Consider the following 12,860-nt stretch of genomic DNA (forward strand, 5'->3'; position numbering starts at 1 on the left):
AGCTCTGGGACGGAAGAGCGGCTGCAGCCCCACGGCCCAGGGCCAGCAGGGCAGCACTGCGGGGTGAGGGATGGATGCGTCCAAGTGGGCTCTCTGCAAACGGCAGGCAGGGAGCCGGCACCTGTGAGAGGTCAGCCACACGGAGGCAGACAGGGAGGGGCGGGTGCCCTGTGCAGCCCTGAGAGGAGACAGCAGGGTGACGCTGTGCTGAGGGCTCAGGCGTGGCACCCAGGGAGCCGGGGCCAGCGGTCACGCCACATGGGAGGCCGGGAGGGGGCGCAGCAGGATGTTAAGTGAAAAGCACGACAGTCAGCGCAGCCAAACCCCAAAACCAACTTAAAAAAAAGTAAAAGGAGAACAAAGAGGACCCGCTAATGTTACTAACAGCAAATGACAAGGACGGGGGGAGCCTGGCTGGCAGAAGCGGGCACCGTCCCTGGCCCTGCACACTGCCCCACTGGCCACTGCTGGTGGGCAAGAGTCACCGTGGACAGCTGTCCCCACCTCCGTGCTACAGAGGGGGCAGTCCGCGGCCACGGGCACATACACCCATGCAGACTAGGGAGGTGGCAGAGGACCTGCAGGGGGACTGCCCAGCTCCTAGGGTCAGGGTCAGGGCCAGGGCCACACCAGGGAGCCCCAGCACCAGATCTCAGGACAGGGGCATCCCCAGCACACACGGGGAGAAGTCCCTGCCAGGAGCCACTGAGGAGAGGGGCTGTGCCCACATGTGGGGATGGATGGGTGTGGCAAGGCTGTGGTGCTCGCCTTCCTCAATCCTGCCTGTGGTACCCGCAGAGCACCTGCTCATCTTACCGAGCAGCCCGTGACTCAGTTTACCTGAGTCAGAGGTGTCCACCTGCCCCCGCACAGCCTGGGCCTCCACACGCTCCCTGCTCTCTCTGAGCTGCGCTGGGGGCCTGCTGGCGCTATGCCGCCCTGTACTTGTCTCCCTCGAAGTCAGACCAGGGAGGGCCACACACTGATGGCCCAGCGGAGGCCCAGTCCATCCAGGGTGGGGAGACCAGCCACGCAGCGGGGCCCATGGCCACCTGGCAAGGGCAGCAGGGCTCCCAGCCTATGCACTTCAGGGCCAGATGTGCGGGGAAGAGCCCCAGCTCTGGACCTCTCGGCTCCACTCCCCAGGGGATGTGGGCACATCCTCAGGCCCCGTGCCCTCCGTGAGCGGCAGACAGAATGTGAGCTCACAACCCGCCCCCCTCAGGAACCCATAACTCAACCGGAGAACCAAGCCCAAGAGACCCACTTGATGACAGAGCAGCCCCCACCGGAAAGCCAGACCAAAGCACAGGAGAAAAGGACAATCGGTAACTAGGTACACGGCAAAAGCATATAGCTTCTGTCACCAGCTCTAACAGGGACGCTAAACAGCAAGAGCGGAGTGTGCTCTGGCGGAAACCGAGCTGCCAAGTGAGATGAGAAGTGGGAAACGACGATTTGGATCTCGCGTGTGGGTGTAAACACAAGTCTCATCTGGCACGTTAGTTTACAACTGGCACGGTTCATGCCCGTGGAGCTGCGGGGAGCTGCTCTGCCAGACCCCCACCACCGATGGTGCTTTCCTGTCCCGGCCAGACTTATGCCTCTTTTGAGCAAGGTTACCACCCAACCTGGCATGGATCGTAGGCTCCTGTCATTTGGTGGAGAAGGTAAGGCTGCTGGAATTATGGAAATCACTGCTCTGCATTTACACAGCCCCAAGTGCCAGAGCGCACGCCTGCTCAACCACACACACGTGTGCGCGCACACAGGCACACACACACGCGTGCCTCTGAAAGCATCCCAGCAGCAGTCTGAAGTCAATGTTTGTGCAATTCCCTCTTAAATATTCTCACACGAATAGCTAAATTCTGGCAAAACGCTCGGGACTCTGTGAGTCAGATGGTTCGGGGCTGTGCTGTGTTCCCCACAGCCAACTCTGCTCGTGGGGGATTTGGCAAACTGGGCGTTGTCGCCAACAGTGCCGGCAACACATCTCAGGAACAAAGTCAATTTCTCTTCTGGTAAACACAGAACTCCTGCCCTGAACCCGGAGCAGGGAGAGGCCAAGGTGAAGAACACCTTACTCCTCGTGTCCTGGATCATCCACTGAAGGAAATGGTGCTTCCCGCTCCCAGGATGGCAGCCTCCCCTTGTAACACTCACCCCCAGGGCCCCGGGAGCAGGCGGTACTTACGACTGGCAGGCAAAGGACATGCCAAAGATGGGGATGCAGCGGAAGACGCCTTCCCAGCGAACATAGCTGACCCTCTGCAGCCACTGCCCACCAAAGAGGCCGTGCTTGAAGGAGGAGAGCACGATCTGCGAGGAGAAGGAAGTGGAGCTCGGCACAGGGCAGCACACACAGGCGGGACTCGGGCCAGGGCCAGGCAGGGCACCAAGGCAGCCGGCACCACAGTGCAGGCCCCGCACAGTGCAGCCTGGTGCCACCGGCCAGAGGGGCTGGGGGAGCCGGAGGGGCGGGGAGTGGTGTGTGGCCCCGGGGTTTCAGCTCTCTGCTGTGCCACCAGCTGGCCAGGTGCTACCCAGAGGAGCTGTGGGGCTTCCTGGCACCAGGGGCGGCTGCCCATCCAGGGCTGCAGATGGTAAGCAATGAGGCCCACCTGCTGTGCCCACCCCAGTCGCCTCCAGGTCAGGACAGTCCCCCAAGCTGGCAGGTCCTTGCCAGTCCTGCGCAGACATAATTTAAAAGACAGACCCATCAAGGACAGGGCTGCCAGGAGAAGCAGAGGAAGGGTCACTGGGCTGGCCCTCAGAGCCGAGGGGCACTGGAGACACCACCCGGGGCTTGGTCTTCTAAGGAGAGCCCACTGCACAGACTCTCCCATTCTGCTCCCACCGGAGTGGTCAGGGGCTCAGGCCCGGGGGCTCCCAAGGGGTGCCCTGAGTATCAACTCCAGACTGCACCTCCTGCCCCCTCAAGAGTCAGTGATAAACACTTGTTAGACAACAACTGCTCTTACCCCTTGTGACAAAAGGCTGGCCTCCTGACTCTTGGCCACAAAGCCCACATAAAAGGTCTTCCGTGAACTGGGGAGCATCATGCTTTCACTCCCTGCCTCAGAGCGCTCCCCTCCCCTGCGGCCTCATCTGGCCACCAGGCTCCTGTGGCGGATTCTACGTCACATTCCTGTCAACCTCAGCAGCAGCTGGCGGCCCGACACTCACCACGAACATGAACACGGTGTAGAAGATGAGGGCCATGGCGCTGAAGGACTGGATGGAGGCCATCATGTTCCTCTGCAGGCTCAGCGGAAGCACAATGCACAGGGACACCGCGAAGAGCAGCAGCATGCGGAAGGTGCCCGTGACCTGGGCAGAGTACCAGGCGTTGGCCCAGGGACGGCCCGGGCTTCCCACCCCGAGCCCCGGGACTGACTGGGGCCCAGCGCACTTCGCCTCTTGGTGTGCTGGTCTCAGAGCCCCTCCCACCGCTCCCCGTCCAAGATGTGGACTGAAACAGTCCCCGGGCTGCCACGCAAGCAGCTGTGAGGTTTCCGACGTACCACACACCTGCAGATGTCCTTACCTGAAACCCAAACAGCCGAGCAAAGAAGTTGGACCCCAGGTCACCAATCACAACGTAGAAGGCAATGCATGTTCCCAGCATCAGCCCAATCATGCTGCAAGAAAGGCAGGCAAGCTTGAGAGCTGAGCACCGGGGGTCCCAGACGCACCCACATTCCCCTGGCCGCTGACACGTAACAACCCAAGGGAAGGGTCAAACGGGAGACACGGTGTCAACATTCAACAGTTTTCAGGGTTTGGCTGCGGAGTTTGCTATTTTACTCAGAATGAATATTGGGCAACACTAAACTTTTCTTTATGTGGTATTACCTTTTTCTCTCAGCAGGAGGTTCTAAAAGTTCTTTCAGGTGGTACAAAAATGCACTGTGATGTTAAGACAAGTTAAAAGAACAATCAACTGCTTCAGAAAAGGGTTATTCTTTTCAGTTTGCAATTCCCTAATTTAGAAGCCTAAAAGTGCAATTTCTCAGCCATTTTTTTTCATCTCATAAAATTTTACTCCAAAGGGAGAATATGACACTTTCAGTTTAATGCCACCTTTATGCAACTGTGTTCGGGGCAAGGGGCGGGATGGAGGCAGGCATCTGATTTCAGGAACAGAACCCAGAGATGAAGTACAACTGAGGGAGCACCCCCATCGCTGTGCTCGGGTTTTCCATTTTTATATTTTTCTTAGTAAGACTTAAATAAGGCTTTTAGGCTTGACACTAATCATTTTAAGGGTACAATAAATTAAACTTTCAACTATTTAGTAAGTAACACTTCAGAGAAATATTTTAAGCTATGGACCAATCCATGTCTGAAACATCCGGCTCCCTGTGTAACAACCCTCCTGTTTCTCTTTGGGCACAAGTGAAAGACAGAGAGAATTACCCCCAATAGAACGGCGCACCTACCTGGTCTCCACCAGCATCTTCCCTGCTTTCCCGTAGGCGTGCAATGCTAGTGCAGGGAGGGAAAAAGAGAATGAGTGCTCAGTCTAAAGTGAGAGAAGCACATCAGTAAAAATATTACCAGTGAAAGTTGTGAAAGGCAATCTGACAAAAACCTGTGGGTCTGGAGTTCTATGGGTATAAGGGGATACTTGAAAATTTTGGTCCCGTGCTTTTTTCAGATCTACCTTCAACAAATAAGAATCACCGAAAATAAGAACAAAACTAGGGTGGGTCACTTTTCACACTCACACATCCACAAAGAAAAGGAAAGAAAAAAGAAAAGAAAAACGGTCCCAGGGAAGCAGCAGTTTCCCTCTGGGCAAGCTAGGCTGCCAATAAGGAGGCCGAGGGAGGCCTGCCTGGGTCAGGGGCTGCCCGGGACAGGGTGGGGGGTGCCCAGGGAAGGCGGTCAGCGCAGTCCCAGCACATCTGGTTTTCCCAGTCATAACAAAGGGACCTGGCTAAGGGCCTTCATGTTCACTCTGTGGTTTTAGCAGAAAATCTCGAGCAAGGTACTTTGGGACACCAGGGAACAAGTGCACGCAAGCCTGGAGGAGCCCCTCTGCCTGTCCTTCCTGACAGTGGAGCCGTTTCCAGCAGAGAAGAGATTAAGAGCTGACTCAGCAGGCCCCTCCCTGGACCTCACAGAGGCCGGGAACCCCTGCAACCCAGCCCCGTGGTGAGCCGGACGAGGACCGAGAGAAGCTCTGATCCCCCAGGAGCAAGCAGGAGGGGGCGCGTGACAGCACAGCCCTCTCCCTCACACGGGCAGAGCAGGAGACCAGAGAGCAGGGAACACGCAGGCCGCCTGACGTGAACGAGGCCAAAAAACAATCCTTTACTTTCAAGCTACTCAGGAAAAAGCACAGCACTGCCAAAAGCCAGTGAACACGGAACCTCTGGGCTACGCGGCCACGGGCAGGCGGCCTTGGGAAGCAAACCGGGGGTCATTCCGGCCTCCGGGCTTGTCCAACTACCACACAGACACGAGCACCTCAGGGTCCTCTAAGACACACAGTCCAGTGCCCCTAATGTGAAGGCGGCTGGGGCCCAGCCATCCCATTCCTTTCCTTCTCCAAAAGGAAGCTGAGCATCTACAGCATATTCTAAGTGCTCAGAGCACCCTGCCAGAGAGAGTTCCAGAACACACCCGCATTCTGGACAAAGGCAACTAAAGTTGCTCTAGGAAGCCAGAGAAAAGTCATGAGGCGGCACCTTTTCACCCAGAAAGACTCGACCGGTTCCCAGAAGTACGATCCTAGTGCGGCTGCCCCCGAGGCGCTGCCTGTGCTGAGAAGGCCTGTGGTTCCCACCCGGCTCTCAGCCGGGACAGCCCCACACACACCCCGCGCACTGTTCCAAGTGTCCGGCCCTCAGCCTCTTGCCTGGCAAGCCAGAGACTGCCCTCCCGCCCCTCTGGGCCGGAACCACAGCACCAGATCCGCCCCACGAGGCTGGGTGGCATCTGCTGGATGTTTCCAAGAAGGCAGGTCCCTTCCCCACGCTCCTGGGTCGGCCCTCCCCTCTCCACCTGCAGCAGGCTCACTGCAGCTCATGGGCTGGGCCCCGCGGGGACCCGGAGCTGGCACTTCTGCCAGGTGTGCAGCCGGGAGCGCTGTCAGGAGGGGCTCCCCAGTCTCCCCAGAGAGGCTGGCTCAGGGCTTTCTCCTGGGGCCACAGCCGGGCCCACGGCTCTGTGGCCGCTGGGCATGCAGAAGTGACTCTCAGGCCACCTTGTAGAACTTGGGACCCCAGCCCCACCCCACACTCTCTGCCCACAGTCCACAGCCTCCACTTATTGGGCAGAGATGGGGAAGCACACACCAAACTGTGCTATTCACGCGGAGGGCGGTGACCTCAACCCAGCCCTCCCCAGAGCCAGCCACCTGACTCCCGCTGCCATCTGCCTGGGAGGTATGATGACCATTTGCTGGATAAACAAGGGGTGGGGAATGCAGAGAATACTGGGTGTCAGAAAGGATGGTTTTATGACCCTCATTTCCCAAGCCAAGTATCCACAGGTGCAGGTCACACAACTTGGGACAGGCAGGGAGGGATAGGCCCTCTGCAGGCCCCACCCAGCCATGATCGGGCAGCAGGCTGACCAGGGCCACAGAAACCTGGGCGGACAGATGACAGGACCACAGACGCGGTGCCAGAGCAGCTGCTGCACACGGCTGAGTGCTACTAGGCGGCAGCAAGGCCTGGTCACCTCTGCAGGCAGGGCCCGGGTCAGAGTGGCCTCATGGGGCCATGACTTCTAGGGACAGCTGACTATCTGGTATAGCTGTATATCTTCTGAAAATGGGGTTTGAAAAGTCTACTTGAAAGTCAGCCACACAAGGCAAAGGAACAGCAGATAAAAAGTAGATAAAACTCACAGAACTGGGTCTACAAGCAGCAAACAGAACAGCACAAAACACACACACAAAACACCAACAGAAAACACAAGACATATCAGGGCAGTATTTCCCCAGACTGGCAAAATTCATTCTCCAGTGATGCCTACGCACAGGCCAGGACAGGGAGGGCAGCCCTGTGGTCACTTCCAGGGATGAACCAAACTGAGAAATGTCACAGACTCAAACCTGAAAAAACCACCCACCCGTTCTTGGAGCGCGGACGGCTTAAAAAGGTTATCTGTTGAGGACGCCTCTGCCATTCAGCAGCTTCCACACCCTGCACTGCACTGTCTCCAGGCCTGTCCGTTTCCGCCCCCCCCCCAACCCCCCACCCCCAGCTGTCTGATGCCCACGGGCCCAGCAGACATGTGGTGCTGGGGGCTCCGTGGACAGAGGCCATCTGTCCCGGGCCTGCAGGACTGGCATGCAGTGGGCTCTCTCCTCCCAGGCCACCCTCTCTGGCAGCAGCACAAGCTCTGGGCCAGGAGAAGGAGGAGGACAGAAGACCTACAAGCAGTGGAAATGGCCCAGGAGGTGTGGGAGAATTGCTGGACCACAGGGTTCCAGAGACTCCCATCTCGTCCTGTGTAGGGCTCCTTTCCAAGTGGGGGGGGGTCTCTCCATGTCAGAGATGGTGCCAAGATGGAGCCAGGACAAAGGGCAGCTGATGCTGCAGGCTGGGCCTGGGGGTACTGTGGGAGGTCACACAAATGCACCATCTTGTTTGGTACCAAAGGCGTAATCAGAGACCACAGGTGGTTTCAGATCTTTTTTGCTGCTGGGTAGTCAGAACTGGGCTGCAGCCACCACAAGCAGGTAAAGGTAGGAGCCTCAGCCAACCACGCAGGCAGGTGTCCACAGGTGGTTTTCTTCCATCTTTCACACCTCGTCAAACCGGTCTGCCTTCTCAAGGACTTTCTAAGAATGTTCAGATGGACAGCTGTCAAAAACCACAGCCTCCCCAGTCCAGGGTCACTCACCCTCTTTCAGGGCACAGCCAAGCATTTGGTGGGAACCCTGAGCAAGGAGAAAGAGTCACCCCAAAAGCCACAGCCTCGCAGAGGGAGGAAGGGACCTGCCCTGGTGCACATATCATCCCAAGTAGAACTGGGTCTCATGGGAGCGAGTCACATTTAGCCACTATATTTCACTTCCCCACGTGACTCCAACAGCAATGAAAGAGTCTGACAGCACCACTCTTATCAGAACGGAGAGAGAAGGAAGCAGTCCTTCAGTTTTGAGGTCAGAACAAATGTGAGTATCTCGGTGCCAATGCAAAGTAGGCAGACTGGAAGGAAACCAGAGGTCACGCTGCCAAAAGCCCACGCGTGGGGCTCACAGGTGTTTTTATTTTCTTTGGCCCTGGGAACCCTGCACACCGTTTCCTCTCGGCACCTCCTCCCTGCTGTGAGAGCTGGGAGCCGAGGGCCCACTGGGGCCTCTGCAAGCGGACCCAGCATCCGGGCCACACACCAGCTGGATGGTCAGGGGGTCCCAGCCAGAGGATGGGAGTCTTCCCCAGACATGCATAGGGCAGCCTCTGAGACCACGTGTACTGGAATTTTAACACCCACACCACATATCCCCAGAATGCAACATGGAGTCGAAAGGTCCGAGGTGGCGGAGAGAATGTAGCCTTTGCACACCAGCCTGAGGCGGGCGGGAGAGTGGGGGCCCTGCCCTCAGAGACAGGCTGCCCAGGAAATAGATCAAACTGAAACCAGGTGGAAAGCACAGCCTTCTTTGCCTCAGCTGAAATCAAAGGAAGAAAGAACTAGAGGAAATGAGACTGCAACCAACAGCAACCGGACTTAGAGGATGCCAAGGAGGAGCTGATGACTTGCTGCCGCTACAAGCCTGAGCCCAAGGACAGGCTGCCCATGGCATTCAAAGTGGAGACGTGCAGCAATATCTGGGTCAGGCAGCTCGGAAGGAAGGCTCTGGGGCCGCAGGCATAGGAGCAGAAGCTGCCAAGGCTGCCTGAACCGGGAGGGGCCTCTCTGTGTGGATGTGCATAAAGAGAAGGCAGGAGGACAAGCATTAACTCAATTTTAAAACGTGTTGACGTTAACAGCTTTGTTTTTTTTAACTGCATTAAATTTTAAAATAAGAAAAGAAACTGCTGCTCAAAGGACTCTTTAAGAATAAAGTAGAATAAAGAATAAAGCACTGGTGGTCCAGTGGTTAAGAGTCTATGCTTCCAGTGCATGGAGTGTGGGTTCGATCCCTGGTCAGGGAAATAATATCCCTCATGCTGTGCGGCATGACCAAAAAAAAAGAATAAAGTGCAAGAAAAGTACTTAGAAGACTAAGGCCCACACCCCCAGATGCTGCACTTTTTAAGAAGGTGCTGAGAAAGGTCCCGCCCCTCTCAGGGAGGCAATGCACTCACCCAGGCCAGCGTAAGTCCTCCGCTTGCTCAGGCTGGCAGCTTTCACCAGGAACATGCAAGACTGGTGCGTCATCCAAGAACAGAAGGCCAAGAGCAAGGCCCCCAGGACAATGCCACACTGGAGTGTTGGGACAAAAGAAAGATGTTAACAGAACAAATGCGGTCGCAAAGAGTCGGACACAACTGAGCGACTGAACTGAACAAAATAAAACTACCCAGCATCGTTATCTCACACGCTGAACACAGGTGAATAGCACAAGCGATGACCAAAAGCCCTCCCCTTGGCCCCCGCTCCCTAGACTTGAGGCCCCAGCTCTACTTTGTTCCCACGCCAATGGGTAACAGTTCCTGGATGGAGTGGTCAACACGTTCTGTCCAGGGACATAAAGCGTATACATGTCCCCAAAAGAGCACCAGGGACCCCGTTTCCTTCCCAGAGTCTCAAGGAATGGTGAGGGGTTGCCAGTCTCCCCAGTTCCCTGCAGACACCCTACAGCAAACCACCTTCCAGCCACTTGGATCAACAGCTATGAGTGATAAACACATTCTGGAAGGAAGAGATTAAAAATGACATTTACGCCTTTCTTATAAGTTAAACAGACACTCACCATCTGACCAGCAATTGCACTCCTAGGTATTTACCCAAAAGAAATGAAAACATGTGTTCATGCACAAACCTGCATGCCAATGTTTACAGCAGGTTTATCTGTAATCCAAAAACTGAAAAAACAACCAACTGTCCTACTAGCATCTAGCAGAGTGGAATACACACACAGCCCACCAGCCAGCTCTCCTGCGCGCGGGTCACCACCCCACAGGACAGGTCCATGTGGTCAAACCCCATGCATGTGTTCCTAACTGCTCCAAACAGGAAACGCCACGCCTGCCTAGCAAAGGTTAAAAAACAGATAAATTGAGCAATGGTAGCCAGACACCTACAACATGATGCATTCACATACAGGTAAAACCTGGCAACACTGACCAGTGGGGTCTGGGGGTGGGAGGGCGACCCTCAGTAAGGAGGCAGGGGTGGGGGTGCTGGCAATGCTGTGTTCCTCAATCTGGGAGCTGGCTACATGTCTTTGTTAATATTATGAAAATCCATCAAGAGTACACCTAAAATGTGTTCACTTTTCTGTATGCATGTTACACTTTAATAAATTGCTAATTTTTTCAGAAAAGTACCCCAAATTATTAAAACCAAACAAACAAAAAACGCAAACAAAAACTTTTAAGTGACCTGGCTACCAATAAATACACACATCTCCAAATTGCCTCTTGGCCTCACATGGTGTTCTTGCCAACGGGCTTCTCAGAGAAGACGCTGAGTCTGAGTGATGAGTGACAGCATGTCCTAACTTGGCCAGGCCCTCGGGGCAGGGCAAACCACTTCCAGGTCTTTGCCTGCAAGAGGGCACCCACCGATCAGCTCTCCCCCGACAACTCAGCCTGGCCCATTTTTAAATGCTCTGGCAGGGGACTCACGCCCAGCACACAGTAAGACACTCAAATCTGAATCACCAGAGCCCTGCCACAGTGGCACTTGGCAGAGAGGAGTCAAGGAAGGCAGCACTGCATTTACAGACTCAGAACCAGCCAACTACACATCCCAGGATGCAATTCTGTGCCAGTTAAGTTGCAATGCACGCTGGGACACGTAGTCTTTCCAATACCCAGAGGTGGCTGGCCCACGCTGGGATTCACAAGCCAAGACACAGATGTTGCTTCTTGAAGCCGCCAGCGTGGCCTTCTACATAGCCCTGAAGTCTCCATCCTCCCACCAACATGCTCATCAACCAAGTCAGAACAACCACTCACACGGGAACGCTAAATGCATTTTCTTTTTGCTATTTTTATCCAAAAGATGCTAAATGTGAAAAGTGCAGTGTTACTCTAAAATTAAATGCTGATGCCGATTTTCAGTTCCAAAATATCCATCTTATTTATTTTCATTTTTCCACCTATTTGGTTTCATCATGTAAGACTGGTCTTCGAGGCCTTGTTGGCCACCTGTCCTTCTCTGGTGTCCCTCTCCTCCTCCATCCTCAAGCAACCTAGCTAGAAGACAGCTCCTGCCCCAAGAGGCAGAGGTAACAGTATTTCCAGCATGGCACACAGTAAGCTAAGAAGTTCATTTTTGGGAAAGAAGTTACCCAATTTGATAATTCTATCACCTCCCTTTTCTACCATACCAAATGCCTATTTATTTGTGAATTAAACAGAAGCCAAATGAACCCACACCTCAAAAATGGTGAGTTTCTTTCATGAGGTATTTAATGCTGGGATGACACCAATTTTTTAATATTTTGGATTTTTTCAATCAAGGTAACATTTGCATATGGTGAAATGCACAAATTTTAAGCACACAATCTGGAGTAATCACCTTGTAACCAACACCCCACTAGTTACAAGGCCTGGGGGTTTGACTGATGTGCTTCTGAATACATGTGCAGTCAGGTCAGAGTTTTCAGAAATAATAAAGAAAAATAACACTGAAATCTATTGGTCACTTTCCATTTTTGAAAGATCATATTACTTTGCTATATTTGCACTTCGATCTGAAATTATTAATTGTTCTTAAGCTTCTCCTTGAGAAAAGAGGATAAGATGGTTGGATGGCATCACCTACTCGATGAACATGAGTTTGAGCAAGCTCCGGGAGTTGGTGATGGGCAGGGAAGCCTGGTGTGCTGCAGTCCATGGGGTCGCAAAGAGTCGGACAGGACTGAGCGACTGAAGCTTTTCGTCGAGGGAATTCCCTCTATTTCTCTTGCAGCCACGGGGCGGGCGAGCTGCAGGGCCGCCTCCCCAAGTCCTAGTTCCCGTGAGGGGGTGAGCCCGGGGCGGCGAGGGGGGTGACCACTGCCTGCTGGACTCACCTGTTTGAAGCAGAAGGGCATGGTGAGGACACTGACCCCTACTATGCTGTTCACTATGTTCGTGATCAGCCCCCAGTTGGAGGCGGCGGCCGCAGTCATAGCGCGGGGTCTAGAGGCCCGGGAGCCCCACCCAGTTCAAGGCGCCGGGACGACGGTGGGGCGTGAGACCCTGAGGGAGACGGGTGGCTGGCTGCCTGGAGGAGGCGGCCTCTTGGGAAGGCGGCAGGGGCAGTCAACCTCCAGACCCCGCCAGACCCCACGGCCGCCTCATGTCTTCCTCCCCCGCTGGTTCTCGCCGGCCACCTCCGTGTCCCCACGCATAGACCCGGAAGAATTGCGGGGTGCCAGCCAGGAACACCTCAGCCCGGCTTCGCAGCCACCCTGACACACACTTCCTCCTTCCGCGGGCTCCTCTGCCCGGAAGTGACGGAGAATAGGCGGTGCTCAGGCAGAGCTCTTACGGAGAGAGGCGGACCTAGTGGGGCGGGGCTTAGTGGGAAGCAAACCAATGAGAGGTGGGCTGGGTCTGTGGGGCGGGACCTGTGGGCGGGGCCCGGTGTCTGAGCACCTGTTCCAGCGCCCAGCTAATAATCCTCCTGAGGACCTGGTATCCTGAGCCCTTTCTTTCAGGACCTGGAGCACAAGGAACTCGCCACAGCTCTACATTGTCACATACATACGGTATCATCAGTTGGGCTAATCT

At 55.1% G+C, this 12,860-nt stretch overlaps 1 protein-coding gene across 3 annotated transcripts in view; it reads right to left on the reverse strand.

Moving 5' to 3' along the window:
• Window positions 1-12,565, reverse strand: part of SLC38A10 (solute carrier family 38 member 10) — a 40,673-nt gene extending 28,108 nt beyond the window's left edge. For all 3 annotated transcript variants that reach the window (XM_055575349.1, XM_055575348.1, XM_055575347.1), the window contains exons 1-6: window positions 12,158-12,565; window positions 9,279-9,396; window positions 4,446-4,491; window positions 3,551-3,644; window positions 3,190-3,333; window positions 2,198-2,322 (exon numbers count right to left, since the gene is read on the reverse strand). In XM_055575349.1, coding sequence (XP_055431324.1) covers window positions 2,198-2,322; window positions 3,190-3,333; window positions 3,551-3,644; window positions 4,446-4,491; window positions 9,279-9,396; window positions 12,158-12,256 — 626 coding nt within the window. In that variant the 5' untranslated portion in view covers window positions 12,257-12,565. The remainder of the gene's footprint in view (window positions 1-2,197; window positions 2,323-3,189; window positions 3,334-3,550; window positions 3,645-4,445; window positions 4,492-9,278; window positions 9,397-12,157) is intronic.
• Window positions 12,566-12,860: the final 295 nt, after the last annotated feature.

This window comes from Bubalus kerabau, chromosome 4 (genome assembly GCF_029407905.1).
Source record: "Bubalus kerabau isolate K-KA32 ecotype Philippines breed swamp buffalo chromosome 4, PCC_UOA_SB_1v2, whole genome shotgun sequence".
NCBI classification, from domain to species: Eukaryota; Metazoa; Chordata; class Mammalia; order Artiodactyla; family Bovidae; genus Bubalus; species Bubalus kerabau.